General features: G+C 38.3%; 2 protein-coding genes across 2 annotated transcripts; both read left to right on the top strand.

Moving 5' to 3' along the window:
• The first annotated feature begins 5,614 nt into the window (after positions 1-5,614).
• Positions 5,615-8,033, top strand: LOC140965147 (cytochrome P450 71AU50-like). Its single transcript, XM_073425213.1, has 2 exons — positions 5,615-6,559; positions 7,254-8,033. The coding sequence occupies exons 1-2, from the start codon at positions 5,684-5,686 to the stop codon at positions 7,866-7,868; spliced, it is 1,491 nt and encodes a 496-aa protein (XP_073281314.1). The 5' UTR covers positions 5,615-5,683; the 3' UTR covers positions 7,869-8,033.
• A 1,064-nt stretch (positions 8,034-9,097) lies between these two features.
• On the top strand, positions 9,098-11,236 carry LOC140964657 (uncharacterized). Its single transcript, XM_073424524.1, has one exon. It carries the CDS (start codon positions 9,098-9,100, stop codon positions 11,234-11,236), a length of 2,139 nt encoding a protein of 712 aa, XP_073280625.1.
• Positions 11,237-14,179: the final 2,943 nt, after the last annotated feature.

Here is a 14,179-nt window from a genome sequence, read left to right as displayed (position 1 = left end):
CATTCCTACTCATACATAGGTAACAAAAATTGAGACGAAACCAAACTTTTCTCTCAATTAAAAACAGTTTAACTTAATTAATATCAAATAATACGGTGTCTTTATAAATATCTTAATTGACGATTAAATTTCTTGAAGTCTTACAATGATACAAAATGGTCAAATTTGAATTCTACTATTTTGTTAATTTTATAAATTATCAGAACATCTAATTAATACAAAAATCAATTAAACTCTAATAATATATATTTAATTAGCTACAATAGCTCTTCTCTAATAAAATGTTGTCCATGTTGAAAAATATTAGTTGGAATGTTTGAATGTTGAAAATAAGAAAGTTTAATGTTGAGAATAAGAGCTGTAAATATTTAAAATTAGTGTGTGATGATGTATGTAATGATATATTTATTTTTAGATTATATCCAAAGAAATTTTATAAATAGGCCTCTCAATGTGTGAAGAAAATCACAATTGAGTAGAGAGAGTTTTATAAAGTGTGTAGTTTGGTAAATTTTGAGAGTTTGAGATTTTTATTTTTTACCGTAAATGTTTACTTTTAACAGTCTCATTAAATTATTTTTATACGTCATCCATACCTTAGGTTAAAATCAATCTTGATCCAAATATTGAAGTATGTAAAAGTTATTTAATAAGCCAAGTTTTACTTATTACATTATATTTCTGTCATTGTTGTATAAAACTATGAGTAGCACGAGAATCGACTCGATCCATATTTTAAAGATATAAAAAATAGATGTTATTATTCAAATGGAGATTGTTGACGATAATATAAAAGATTTGATTGAAAACAACAATTACAACTTTAATATATATTTTGATCAATAAGTCAACTTGCCCACCTTTTGTTTATAATACTTATGGTACACACACACACACAGATATATATATATATATATATATATATAAAATTAACTAATTAATTAATTAATTTGGAAGTCATCTATGACCTTTATTTGATGGTAAACACGAAAATAATTCGATCCCTAGAATACTCTGATAAAGTATCAATCATTAATAAATAATCGTTACGCTATGCTATTGTTCTGTTTGGTTGATAAAAGAACTGTCAATTTACTCGATCCACAAAAAGCATACATCATATTACATATAACTACCTACACTATATAAATTACCTATTTCTAATTGACATGATATTTATATATAATTTATTTAGATAAATAATAATTTTTTTCACAAAAAATTGATTTTAATTCGATCCCAATCCTGTAATCAATCTTTATCTGGTTTAATCCGATTTCAATCCAGCTAGCTTAATTTGATTTCAGTTTTGGATCGTGTGTAACTCTCAATCCGATAAATTTGGAAATGATCCTATCCGGTATCGTACAAGATTGGTTCGGTTTCATTACTTAGCAATCCCGAACCGGTTTAATCCAGTTGGATCTGGTAACATGCCTACATTTATTTTTTCTCTCCAAATTTTGAAATATTGGATGTCGTTTTGTTTTATTTTTTCTCATTCATTTTTGTTTAAATTTATTTTATTATGTGTAATATATTTTTATTCTCCCTACATGAGCTGCGTAAAATAGCATAATTTTCAAATAAGTAAGTTTCGAATTTCAAAAAAAAAAAAATGAACAAAACAAATCCAAGTTATTAGTTCAAAATCAAATATTAATAAATTATCAGACTAAAACTCAAAACATATCAATTTAGTGTACTAAAATTTCAATAATCCCGAATGATTCATATCCTTGGATTATCTCAGGCTAAGGTTCCATAAATGTTAGGGCGTTGAAAAGAAGGGTTGTAGATATGCAATCTTTCTTTCAACCATGGCGGGTTTTCTATTCTAATTTTAATCATCCTTTTGGATATTTCGGCCGGCTTATAAGACTATATTATATTCATTCAACCATGGCGCCTGATTATTATATTTTATTTATTTATTTATTCACAGGACTTTGGTCCATTCAACATTCTAATTAAATTTAATATTAAAACTGAAACAATGAAGGTGAACATTAAGTAATTTTAGGTTTTTCCTTGATATTTTTGTTGTGTCATATTTTAATTAGTTGCTGCCATTAAGGACAATTGCATCAATAGGTTTTACTTAAGAAATGATTAATAGAATATTGATATTTGAGTCCTATTTTACTTATACAAATGTCCATGCATGGGACCATCTTTTGAAATTTGTAAAACAAAAGAATTATTATATAATACTTATTATTTTTGGTTGAAAGCGACCGCATCTATGTTATATTATTTGTACTTACGATAAATTACCAACCATCTCTCTTTTGTATTTGCATTATAATAATAAATTGTGAAGAAGTTAGAAAAGAATACACGGGACTAGTGTTTGAAAATAAAAGTGAAAATATGAAACATTTTTAATGTAGTGTTTGGTAAATAAATAATATTAATATTTGTTATAAAATACCAAAATATGCTTATTGAAGTGTTTGCAAAAAATAGAGTTTGATGGTGTCACGCTCCGAGACTGAGACATATCGACACCTGCGGCGTTTAACAGTCACACAATCGTAAACAATAAGTCCCGAAAGTACATAATTTCCAAATCAGTCTATTTATTTATGTCCTTGTTTGCATTGTCATCCTTGTGCTCTGGGTACGGACACTGTGCGATGCGGTGCCTAGTATTCCACATCGATAGCACGCTCCAACCTCCTTGCGACATCTGCAATGTCGTTTCCACGATGACTATGGAAATTAGGTCTGCCTGGTTAAGACTAAACCTAGGTTGTGGTGGTGGTGGTGGTAGCGGAGGCTCATCCTCATTATTGTCATTGTTGTTGTTGCAGTTGAGGTTAGCATAACGCGGGTTGTAGTTTTTTGGTAAGGTCTCTCGGCCATTTTGTTAGAACATTTCATGTTTGCAATCTTGATTTTAATGTTTACAAAACTTATTATTTTGTTTAGGAAGCTGAAACTGATCAGGCTTCGAACTGATCAGTTAACCGAGCCAAAACTGAAGCTTTCGAGAAGCAAACTGAAAGTCCCAACTGATTACCTAACCTGAACCAGTCCAACTGAAGCATCAATAACAGTTCAGCTGATTCTTCAATTGATAGGTGGTTCAGCAGAAGACCTTCAGAAGATCGACCAGCTGATAAAGAGCTCAACTGCTGGAGAGCCAAACTGACCAGTTCAACTGAATCAGTGAAATCAGTTCAGCTGACGAGTCAACTGATTTCATCGTACCAGTTCAAGATCAGTTCAAAGCATCAATTAGGAATCAATCAGTTTGCAGAACACGACAAGCTTATCTAATGGAATCTAGCTACGCAGAACGATACAAAAGCATTTGTACTATCAATAGTACAATAATGAACGTTGCAGAAAAGCTTAAAGCCAAAATATTCCAGAATGGCTGTCGGAAAATTTGAGACACAAATTTCAATGAACGCATTCAAGCTGCAACGGATACAATTATTGAGTCTCGCTATACGATCAAGCTTCCCGCCTATAAATAGAAGATGGAGTTCAGTGAGAAGCAAAAGGCAGACATATTGCATCTCAACTTACAAAGAAGCAATCAGCCCAGTCGAGGGAATCCATCAAAGTTATATCGGCTTAGTTTAGAAGCTTTTTTCCTTCAATATGTGAGAACATCTTCCCGTTGTATTCACTGTTCAGTTCTCACACACACCACCACTCACAAATACAGAGAGTTGAGCTTATAGATTATCTGAGTGGGTCTTGAACAAAGATGTAAAACTTGTGTTTGTAGTCTTTCACACATAGATGTAAAACAAGTGTTGACTAGAAGGTGTTGCCTTCAGTCTAGAATAGGAGTTCAGTTAGACAGTAGAGTAACTCCTAAGCTGAGAAGGTTTGTACAAGGTGTTGTATAAATCAAGTCTTCTAGTGGATCCTACCCGAGGTGGTAGAGGGTGGCGTAGGAGCAGTTGAAGTCTCCGAACATCCATAAACATATATTGTGTACTTAACTGCTTAACTTTCGTTTTAAAATTGATTTCATCAGTTCGAGCAGTTATCAATTCAGTTATCACCATAACTGAACTGATATATGCAAGAATTGATTCCCTTTACTTCAGTTAATAAGTTTACACAAGTTAAATTGTTTTCAAATTAGTCAGCTTTCTTAACGAATGATTAATTCAAGTATTTTCTGTTTGGTTTAACGTCAAACTCGATTTAATTCATCGGTGTATACATTTTTAGAACATATGCTATTGAAGCTCATGGAGAATATTTTGTTTGAAGCACCTTCAAGGGTGCCCGAACCGATCCTTCACATTTCTTAGAGTACGAGTTAAAATACTCAGGATACCTCAAAATGATGAGAATGCAAATAATAATAAGTAAGTAGTAACAAATAGGTACTTTTGGAAAAATAGTAGGTCGAACACAACTTTTCGAGAAAATCTAAAAACGGAAGGTTTGGAGATTTTGATATAGATGGATAATCTATGTCATGAGGAACATTTTACGAATCGAATTCCGAGTTTCCTACGCAAAGTTATAAGCTCTACAAGAATTTCCAAAAACGAAAAAAGACATAGGCGGTGAGACGCTTTCTGACGGCTCTTAAGCGCATCGAGATCGAATTTCTGGCATCGAGACTCTTGTAGCACGAATTTTTGTCGCTGAAGAGTTTGAGATGAGGCGCTGAGGCGCCTATAGCTCGAATTTCTCCTAGACAAAATATGAACCTGAAAGCTCCGATGTCACTTAAATGTCACACCCCAAGACCGATGCATATCGACACCCGCGTTGTTTAACCAGCATAAACCACAACCCTAGGGAGTGCATAATTTCTAAACCATTTTATTTATTTCATAAAACAGAATATTTCTTTAAAACTCCAAAATAACATAATAACATAATGTTTTACAGAAACAGAATGTCTAACATATTCTAAAGAAAATGAAACTAAACAAAAACAATAATCTTATTTTTCTTCATCATCCCCAAAACTGGATATGTTCTTCATCTCCAATCTTTTCTTCATTCTTAGGAATATGTGAATAATATGATCGCTACTCGGAAAATGGGAGCAGAAATCAGCTCAATTTCAAAAACAGAACATATATAATATTAGATGTTGATAGCAAATGAAATAATTTTCGGATAGAGTAATCAAAAATTCAGTGATCAATAAAATAATAATCATATTTATCGAGTGTATTGAAACAACTACGTTTCTCGTGGCTAAACTGATATAAGTCTCCTATAAGTTATTCCTCTAAAAGGTTATACCAGTAATAAGTGTAAACCGTAATCAGTAATCTTTAGTGTTCAGAATACGTATCCCTACCATTCACTTCATACTCGAGCTCGAATTTTGACCAAGCTTGCGTCAAGCTTCGTTTTCACCCTTAATCTCAACATTCATTCCTTTCCGCAAACCTCCAAATTTTGGTAAATGTATATACATTTTTTCCCCAGAAGCCAATGTATATACAATTTTTGGTTATTGTTGTGTTTTTTGTTTCAACGCTGTAATTTAATATCCCGAATGATGTGTTTTTTAATATATTTTTATGTGTACGAACAGTTTTTTAATTAATTAATAAATTAAATTAATTTTTTATTTCTATAAATATATTTTGAACGCAAAAGATCCAGAGAAGCCCCCAACATCTGTTTCGCCTATAAAACGGCAAAGTCCAGGTCCCGAAAGGCAAGAAAACGAAAACGAGCAATGGCCTGGATTTGGACAGCATTATCAGTGATACTGTTCTTGTATCTCCTTCGGGAGCTGCTCAATCAATTCAAGAAGAAGAAACAGCCTCCTGGTCCGAAAGGGCTTCCAATTCTTGGCCATCTCCACTTATTAGGAAAGAATCCCCACCAAGATTTAAACCGTTTATCCCAAAAACATGGCCCCATCATGTACATCCGATTCGGGTTCGTGCCCACCTACGTGCTCTCATCCCCCGCCGGAGCCGAACTCATCCTCAAAACGCACGATGTGGTTTTCTCCAGCAGGCCTCCACACGAGGCCTCCAAGTACATTTGCCATGAGCAGAGGAACATAACCTTCGGGCGCTACGGCACATACTGGAGAGACATGCGCAAGCTTTGCACGCTGGAGCTGCTGAGTAGCCATAAGATCAGCCAGTTCCAGGCCATGAGAAAGGATGAGATCGGGCTTTTTGTTCTCTCACTCAAGGAAAATGCAGAAAAGCAGGAAACCGTGGATGTCAGCAAAAGGGTTGCCGGCCTTTCTGCTGATATGATTTGCCAGATGGTGTTCGGGAGAAAATACGAAGACAAGGATTTCGACGAGAAAGGGTTCAAAGCCGTTGTCACAGAAACATTGGAGCTCGGTGCTGTTTTGAATCTTGGCGAGTATTTTCCATATATTGGGCTTCTTGATCTGCAGGGGTTGACTCGTCGGATGAAGCGTTTGGGAAAGATTTTTGATGCGTTTTTGGAGAAGATTATTGATGATCATGTTGAGAAGAAGCAGGAGAAGAAGCAAGCTCTTGACTTTGTTGATACGATGATGGGTATTATGGACTCTGGGAAGGCTGGATTCGAGTTCGATCGACGTCACGTGAAAGCTGTTCTTGTGGTAATTTAAATCTTTATGTTACATATTACCACAATTATTTGCACAAAAACCCCTGGAATATCGAAAATACATTATTCATTCTCATAAAAATTAAACAGACGATTAAGCCCTTTGACTTTTTATAAAAATTACGTGATTTACTCTCATTCGTGTTGTGGCTGAAAAACCAAAGTGAAACCTAACATTGAGTTGAGATCCCCTACAAGTAACCAAGGAATAACAAGATTTCATGGTTTTTTGCTCGAAGATTCTATAGTTTCTTGCTTAAACTTTATCGTGTCATCTGAAAATTTGTGATTATATTGTATGGATCTAGAATATACGGTTGATTAATAAAACTGCATTTTGTATTATATGGTTTCTTGCTCAACCTTTGGTTTTTAGCGGCAACATGGGTGCGTGTTCAAAAAAACACCTTAATAAGGGTAAATCGTACCATCTTTTTTTTTAACAAGTCAAGGGTCGACCCAATATAATTTTCATGATGATGAAGTATGGATTTTCAATATTTGACAGGAAATTTTGATGCAAATAACTCTTTGTCATTTTTGGTTATCATTTTTGGATGATCCATATAAGAAAATTCGAACTTGCACTAAAATATACGATATTTTGTTACAGTCGACCATAATTTATTGTTGTTGTTTACTACATATATATAGACCATTAATTTTGTATTGTTATTTGAAATCAGGATATGATAGTAGCAGGAATGGATACCTCGGCAACTGTTGTCGAATGGGCAATGTCAGAACTCATCAGGCATCCACAAGTCATGAAGAAGCTTCAGAAAGAATTGGAAACGGTAGTAGGAATGGACCAAATGGTGGAAGAATCCCACCTCGAAAAACTCGGATACTTGGAGATGGTCGTCAAGGAAACAATGAGGATCCACCCTGTCGCGCCCTTGCTGCTCCCGCACGAGTCTATGGAAGATTGCGTCATCGACGGTTACCATATACCCAAAAATTCTCGAGTAATTGTTAACACGTACGCTATAGGGAGAGATCCTAAAGTTTGGCCAAATCCAGAGAAATTTTCCCCGGATAGGTTCTTGGACGACAACGTGGATATGCGGGGACGTGATTTCCGACTACTGCCATTCGGGTCGGGGAGAAGAGGGTGTCCGGGGATGCAGTTGGGGCTCATTGTGGTTCGTCTGGTGATTGCACAATTGGCGCATTGCTTTGATTGGGAGCTTCCCAATGGTATGTTGGCTAGTGATTTGGACATGGAGGATCACTTCGGCTCCGTGACTTGTAGAAATAAGCACTTGTTAGCGAATCCGACTTATAGGTTGCGTAAATGAATGTAAAACAGATGAGAATAAGGATCAGGTTTATTGTATATCAGGAGAGTACATAAAATCCATGTGTCGTATGTATGAATCGCATCGATCTATATGTCATAGAGTTGATCCATAATAAGAGCTCAATAGCTGACTAAGAATTAAGAAAGTTTGTGATTTTTTATACAGTTGGGGTTGTTGGAAGAAGCTAAAAGAGTGTGTATCTTTTTATTTTTATGACATTGGATAATAATAATCTTTGTAATAAAGAGGCCCGAGTTGGTCTCCCTTTCCAACTATTGTATCGCGAGTGCTTCTACCTCAACATCATCTGTGGCAGCGGATCCGCTCTATATTCATCCATCTGAAACGCTCAGTGGTATTCTGATATTTGAGCGGCTCGGTGGAACAAAATATTAGTCGCCCTTTCCAACTATTGTTTCGCGAGTGCTTCATTGATGGCAGCTGTTCAAAACCAGATGCTGCTTCTAGAAATTTGTTGCAATGTGAGAGTTGCAACGCGATTGTGCTATTGTGGATCATTAAAATTATTCTTGAAAATCAGTAGTTTATCAAACATAAAAAGATGACACAAACTATGTAAAATTTCCAGATGATACCCCATGGATGAACCCATCAAGGTCAGGCCCAAACTCCCGGCCCATCTCTAGGGCCCACAGGTGAAGGCCCATGAGCAGCCCAGGTATTCTCCTATAAATACCAGGTTTGAGCGTATGATTATTCATTCACTATATTGTTTTCAGCAGCGCCCTTAGCTGCTCCCCCATATATCCTCAGTCTCTGACTTGAGCGTCGGAGGGGCTACGCCAGGACACCCTCCTGGCCCCCTTCTAACGGTCTTATTCTTGATTTCAGGCTCAGGGTAATCTTAAAGCCCACGTCTGAATTAGTGACGCTCGTTGGGATCGGACCCGAAATTTCCCGTGAGTATCACTTGGCGCCGTCTGTGGGAAGACTTGAGTTGAGACGTAGAGATGATAGGCAGGAAAGGAAGTAGAAGAGTTACCTCAGCATCATCGCGTCCTCAGAGGGGACCCGAACAGTCTCATGTTGAGACAAGACATGAACCACCGCGTCTTGAGACGAGACAGGAACAACCTCGTCAAGAGACAAGAACCGAGCAGCCCCTTCACGAGACAAGGGTCGAGCAAAACCATCCCAATGAGAACGTGGAGAACTTGACCCTGGAGCAGTTGGGCCAATTTATCACCCGGACAGTGGAGGAGGCCATGAAAAAGAATCAAGAGTCTGTGTTTGTAGAGGAACAGGCCGCCCGTCAGGAACGTGAGGAAAATGTTGAAGTCCACCAGAGCAGGGTGGAGGAGACGCAACCCCTCCCAACTGGGGAGATTAGTGAAATGGGGGAGAAGTGGAAGGAGATACGGAGGTTGAGGGAGCAGGTAGGAAGCAGAGCGCCGGTACCCAAGAGAGGAAGCCCTTTTTCACTAGCCATCTTGGAGGAAGGGCTTCCTCCGAATTTCCGACAATCTAACATTGGTGAGTATGACGGACATACTGACCCCGAGGAACACTTGGGGAGATTTGAGAATGCGGCTTTGTTGCACCAATATTCAGATGGAGTCAGGTGCAGGGTGTTTCTTGGCACGTTGGTGAAGTCAGCCCAGCAATGGTTTAACACCCTGCAGCCCAACTCCATACAGTCTTTTGAGGATTTTGCTACAGCTTTCTTGCACCGATTTGCCAGCAGCAAGAGGCACCAGAGAAATTATTTGAGCTTGTTCGTGATGAAACAGCAAGAGACTGAAACTTTGCGAGAATTTGTCCAGCGTTTCAACAGTGCAGCGCTGGAGATACCGACGGCTATCCCTGACATCATGATAAGTGCCTTTACACAAGGACTGAGGGGAGGGGAGATTTTCAAGTCGCTGGTCAAGAAGCCTCCGTCGAGCTATGAGGACTTGCTGGCTCGGGCGGAGAAGTATGTAAATCTAGAGGATGCCCAACGGTATAGAAGGATGGAGCAGCGGCCCGGGGGAAGTAGGATGGAGGGGGGAGAGAGAGGAGGTAGGAAGAGGGGTTCAGTGGAGAAGGAGGAGGACATAAATAGAAGTAGAGGACAATTCTCATCACATGTTCCTCTGAACAGGAATCGCGATAAGGTAATGGAGGTGAAGGAGCCAGAGGGAAGGTGGGAGAAGTCGCAGAGAGCGGAGGGCGGTGTTAGGATGCCTCCGACGGACAAACGAGAGGCATCCTCATCCGGGGACCGACCGAAACCTCGCCCGTCTCCTAGGCGAGGTCGAGGTCCTCCTTGGATCAACCAGAGGGTCGGAGAGCCGAGAAGAGAAGGGCGGGGTCAGGATGTTCCTCGGGAACCTGTTGAGCCGAGGAGGAGAGCAGATGAAGATAACCACCCCACGAGAGGAATGATTCACATGATCTCGGGGGGAGCTACTGATGGAGACTCTGGGCGAGCTCGGAAAGCACACGGGAGGGGGTTGGAGAATTTTGAGATATCCAGAGGTGCAGACTTACCCCAAGATGCTGTCATCAGCTTCGGGCCGAAAGACCTTCGAGGTATCGTGGCTCCTCATAACGATGCCTTGGTGGTGCCAGCCACTATTGTCAACTACGATGTGGCAAGGATCTTCATTGATAATGGGAGCTCTGTAAATATATTGTTCAAGAGCACATTGGATCAGATGAAGGTGGAAGGGTTCGAGTTTGATCCGGTCTCCACTCCTCTGTATGGGTTCGCGGGACATGCCATTCCGCCGCTGGGTCAAATTACTCTTCCCTTATCTTTGGGACGCGACCCTCGACGGGTGACAAAGATGATAACATTTACCGTGGTGGATACCCCTTCATCGTATAATGGAATCTTGGGGCGGCCAGCCTTAAAGGATTTCAGAGCCGTAGCCTCCACATATCATCAGAAGTTGAAGTTTCCTGTGGGGAAAGAAGTGGGAGTCTTGTGCGGGGACCAGAAGGTCGCGCGTCGGTGTTATGAAGGGACGGTGAAAGAGGAGGGGAAGAGGGCGCGGGTGGAAGTTAATATGATTAGAAGGGGGAGGAGTGGGTTGCCCGTAGCGAGGAAGGAGGTTTGGGAGGTTATGGAGGAAGAACCGGAGGTCATAGTGCTGGGACACGAAAAGAAAATGCTCAGAATAGCCCGTGACCTTGACCTAAGGGTTAGGGAGGAACTCATTGCTTTCTTACAGGCCAATCTCAGCGTGTTCGCTTGGTCAGCTCAAGAGCTCACTGGGACGGCCCCGGATGTGGCGGAGCATCGGTTGAACATATTGCCGAATGCNGATCAGTATCAGTTCGCATATATTCAGTGCCGACTTGATTCAAAGCACTTCGGTAGATTTCGATGTCATCATGTAGATGGATTGGTTAACTAATAGCAGTGCAATAGCAGATTGCCAGAGTAAGAATTTCAAACTCCGAACCGCGAACCAAGAAGAAATAAGGTATCATGGCAATGCCAAGAGACAGAAATACATTCTTTCTGCTTCCAAGACTTGGAAAGCCATAAAACCAGAAAAAAAAAAAATTTATCTAGCAATGGTGAACGAAGTGCAGGAAGAAATTGAGCCCAAGCTGGAAGACATCCTAATAATGCGGGGATTCCCGAACGTTTTTCTGGAAGAATTCTCGGGATATTCTCGGACCGCGAGGTTGAGTTCAAATCAATGTGGTTCTCAGTGCTGCACCAATTTCAATAGCACCATACTGAATGACGCCAACTGAATTCCAGGAGCTAAAAGAACAACTCCAAGAATTGCTAGACAAGAAGCAATTTCAACCGAGTATATCTCCATAAGAAACTCCAGTACTGGTTGTGAATAAGGAGGACAGAAGTAGGAGATTGTGTATAGATTATAGAGAACTCAATAAGATCACAATCGAGAATAATTATCTTCTTCCAATGATAGACGATCTTTTCGATCAACCTAAAGAAGCTACAACTTCTCCAAACTCGGCCTGAGAACAGGCTACTACCAATTGAAGATCAGGGCTGAAGATTTTTCCAAAACAGCCTTCCGAAAAAGGTACATGCATTATGAGTAATGTATTTTTTTTCTTGACGAACGTGTCGACAGTCTTCATTGATCTAATGAACAGAAGTTCAAGTCATTCCTTGACAAAATTTTTGCGGTGTCCATCGGGGAGATCCTCATTCACTCACCAAGTTAAGAAGACCAAAAAGATCTTCCTCTCACTCTTCATAGGCTAAGGGAGAGAGAATTATATGACAAGTTCAAGAAAGGTGAGAACATCACTTTCTTATGTCACATAATATGTGAGGCATGAGTATTTGTGGATCCTAAGAAAATAGGGGCAATCACTGACTGACCAAGACCAAGGACAATGACAGAAATTCAGAGCTTCTTAGGATTGACGAGCTAGTACCGGGAATTTGTCCAAGATTTTCCATCAATAGCAATACCGCATACAAAAATCACACAAAAGAACGCAAAATTAAATTGGAGCAAAGAATGTGAGAAAAATTTTGAAACCTTAAAGATGAAACTTGCAACCATAATAGTGGTAGTGCTGCCTGATAATGGAAATGATTTTTTCAATTATAGAGATCCGTCAAAGAAAGGTCTAAGATATGTGCTCATGCAAGAAGGAAGAGTAATTTCTTTTGCATCAAGGCAATTGAAACCGTATAAGCAAACTACCCAACTTGCGACCTTGAGTTAGCCGCAATAGTTTTCGACCTTTCGCATTCATGAATATGAGACATTACCTTTACGACGCCAAGTGTGAGATCTTCATTAACCATCAAAGCGTCGAGTATTTGTTCACGTGGAAAGAATTGAACATGAGAAAAAGATGATGGATTGAATAATTTTGACGTAACGATAAGCTACATTCCAGACAAGGTGAATGAGGTAGCTGACGCTTTAAGTCGGAAAAACATGGGTAAGATGATTCTAGCCTCACTATCAGGGAAATCGTGCTTTGATAAATCGTTAAGCAAAACCAGTTTCATGGTCTTGATGGGAAATTAAGATTTAGTATGAGAAAAAGGAAATAAAATTTGATATTAGAATTTATGTGAAATGATCGATTGGAATTTTAATTTTTATCTTTTAAGATAATATTTTGAGGTTTACTTTAGGTTGATCATATTGGGCTATAGTTTAACTTTTGGGAATTTACATTACTACAAGTATTTGGATATAAAACAATAATAATTGGGAATCAGTATCTGCATTACATAGTCGACATTAAATTTAAGACATGATTTTTTGGATCTATTTTGGATTGAATAAGAGACTAGTCTTGATCTTAAATGTTCAATGGAAAAGTTGATATTGATTTTTTGGATTTCAGTCAGAGTTACATTATTGGGCTACATTTGGATTCAAAAAGTTGTTATTTGGGTTTTCCTCTCTCATAAGAAACTAGTTCATCAAATTATGATTATAAGATATGCGACTATTGGGTTATAGTAAGTTGTTGTAGAATCAACGATTCTAATAATTCTGGTTCAATAGAAGTGATATCATTGGATGCAGTAATAGAAGTAATATTAAGAAAATATGGTGTTGTAAGTATAATTGAAGGTATGAGTAAGTCAACACTTTGGTTATAAGACGTCTGACAAGAATCGATGGGATATGATTTAGGAATTTTAGATGATTTTCTAATCATATTGAAAGAGAAGTCACTTGGGAACTAGAATGGAAACTGCGCGAGCAATACCCGTACCTCTTTTTAGACCAAGCCAACCCAAGTTTCGAGGACGAAACTTCCCATAAGGAGGGAGGGATGTAAAACCCAAGATTTTGTGATCGTGATAATATTTTTGTAATTTAAGTGTGCTAGGATTAGTCAATATTTGAGTATCTATCTCATTATTTTATTTGAGATGTAAGATTTGCAGTTTATCCAAAGTTGGGGGGATAATTATATCGTGTACAATATTTTTGAAGCTCAAGATTTAAGATAATATTGTGCATATATTTTGAACTTGAGATAATAAATAAGTCTATCACAATCCAATAATTAAATAAAGAATTTGGATATATGCAGATAAAGTTGGAGATAAAAATTCAAAGTTGGAAAGATTTTTACCAGATAAAGATCTAAGATTTGATATACCTGGATAGAGATTAAACAGAGGATAATATGATCTCTAAATTTCGAAATATCCAAGGGATGAATATTTAGATTTCGAAAAATTATCCAAGATAACGGATAAAGAATGATAATTATCCTAGATTTAAAGTTTGATTCAAAGTTCAAACGCGAAGATAATACACGATCAAGATAGCAGCCACCTTCCTATAAATAGGAGAAGCTCCCATTCAGAATTTACACCTCATTTA

Source organism: Primulina huaijiensis, chromosome 18, assembly GCF_012295235.1.
Source record: "Primulina huaijiensis isolate GDHJ02 chromosome 18, ASM1229523v2, whole genome shotgun sequence".
NCBI lineage: Eukaryota > Viridiplantae > Streptophyta > Magnoliopsida > Lamiales > Gesneriaceae > Primulina > Primulina huaijiensis.
The sequence above is the reverse complement of the archived record's forward strand: the minus strand, read 5'-3'. Positions and strand labels throughout refer to the sequence as shown.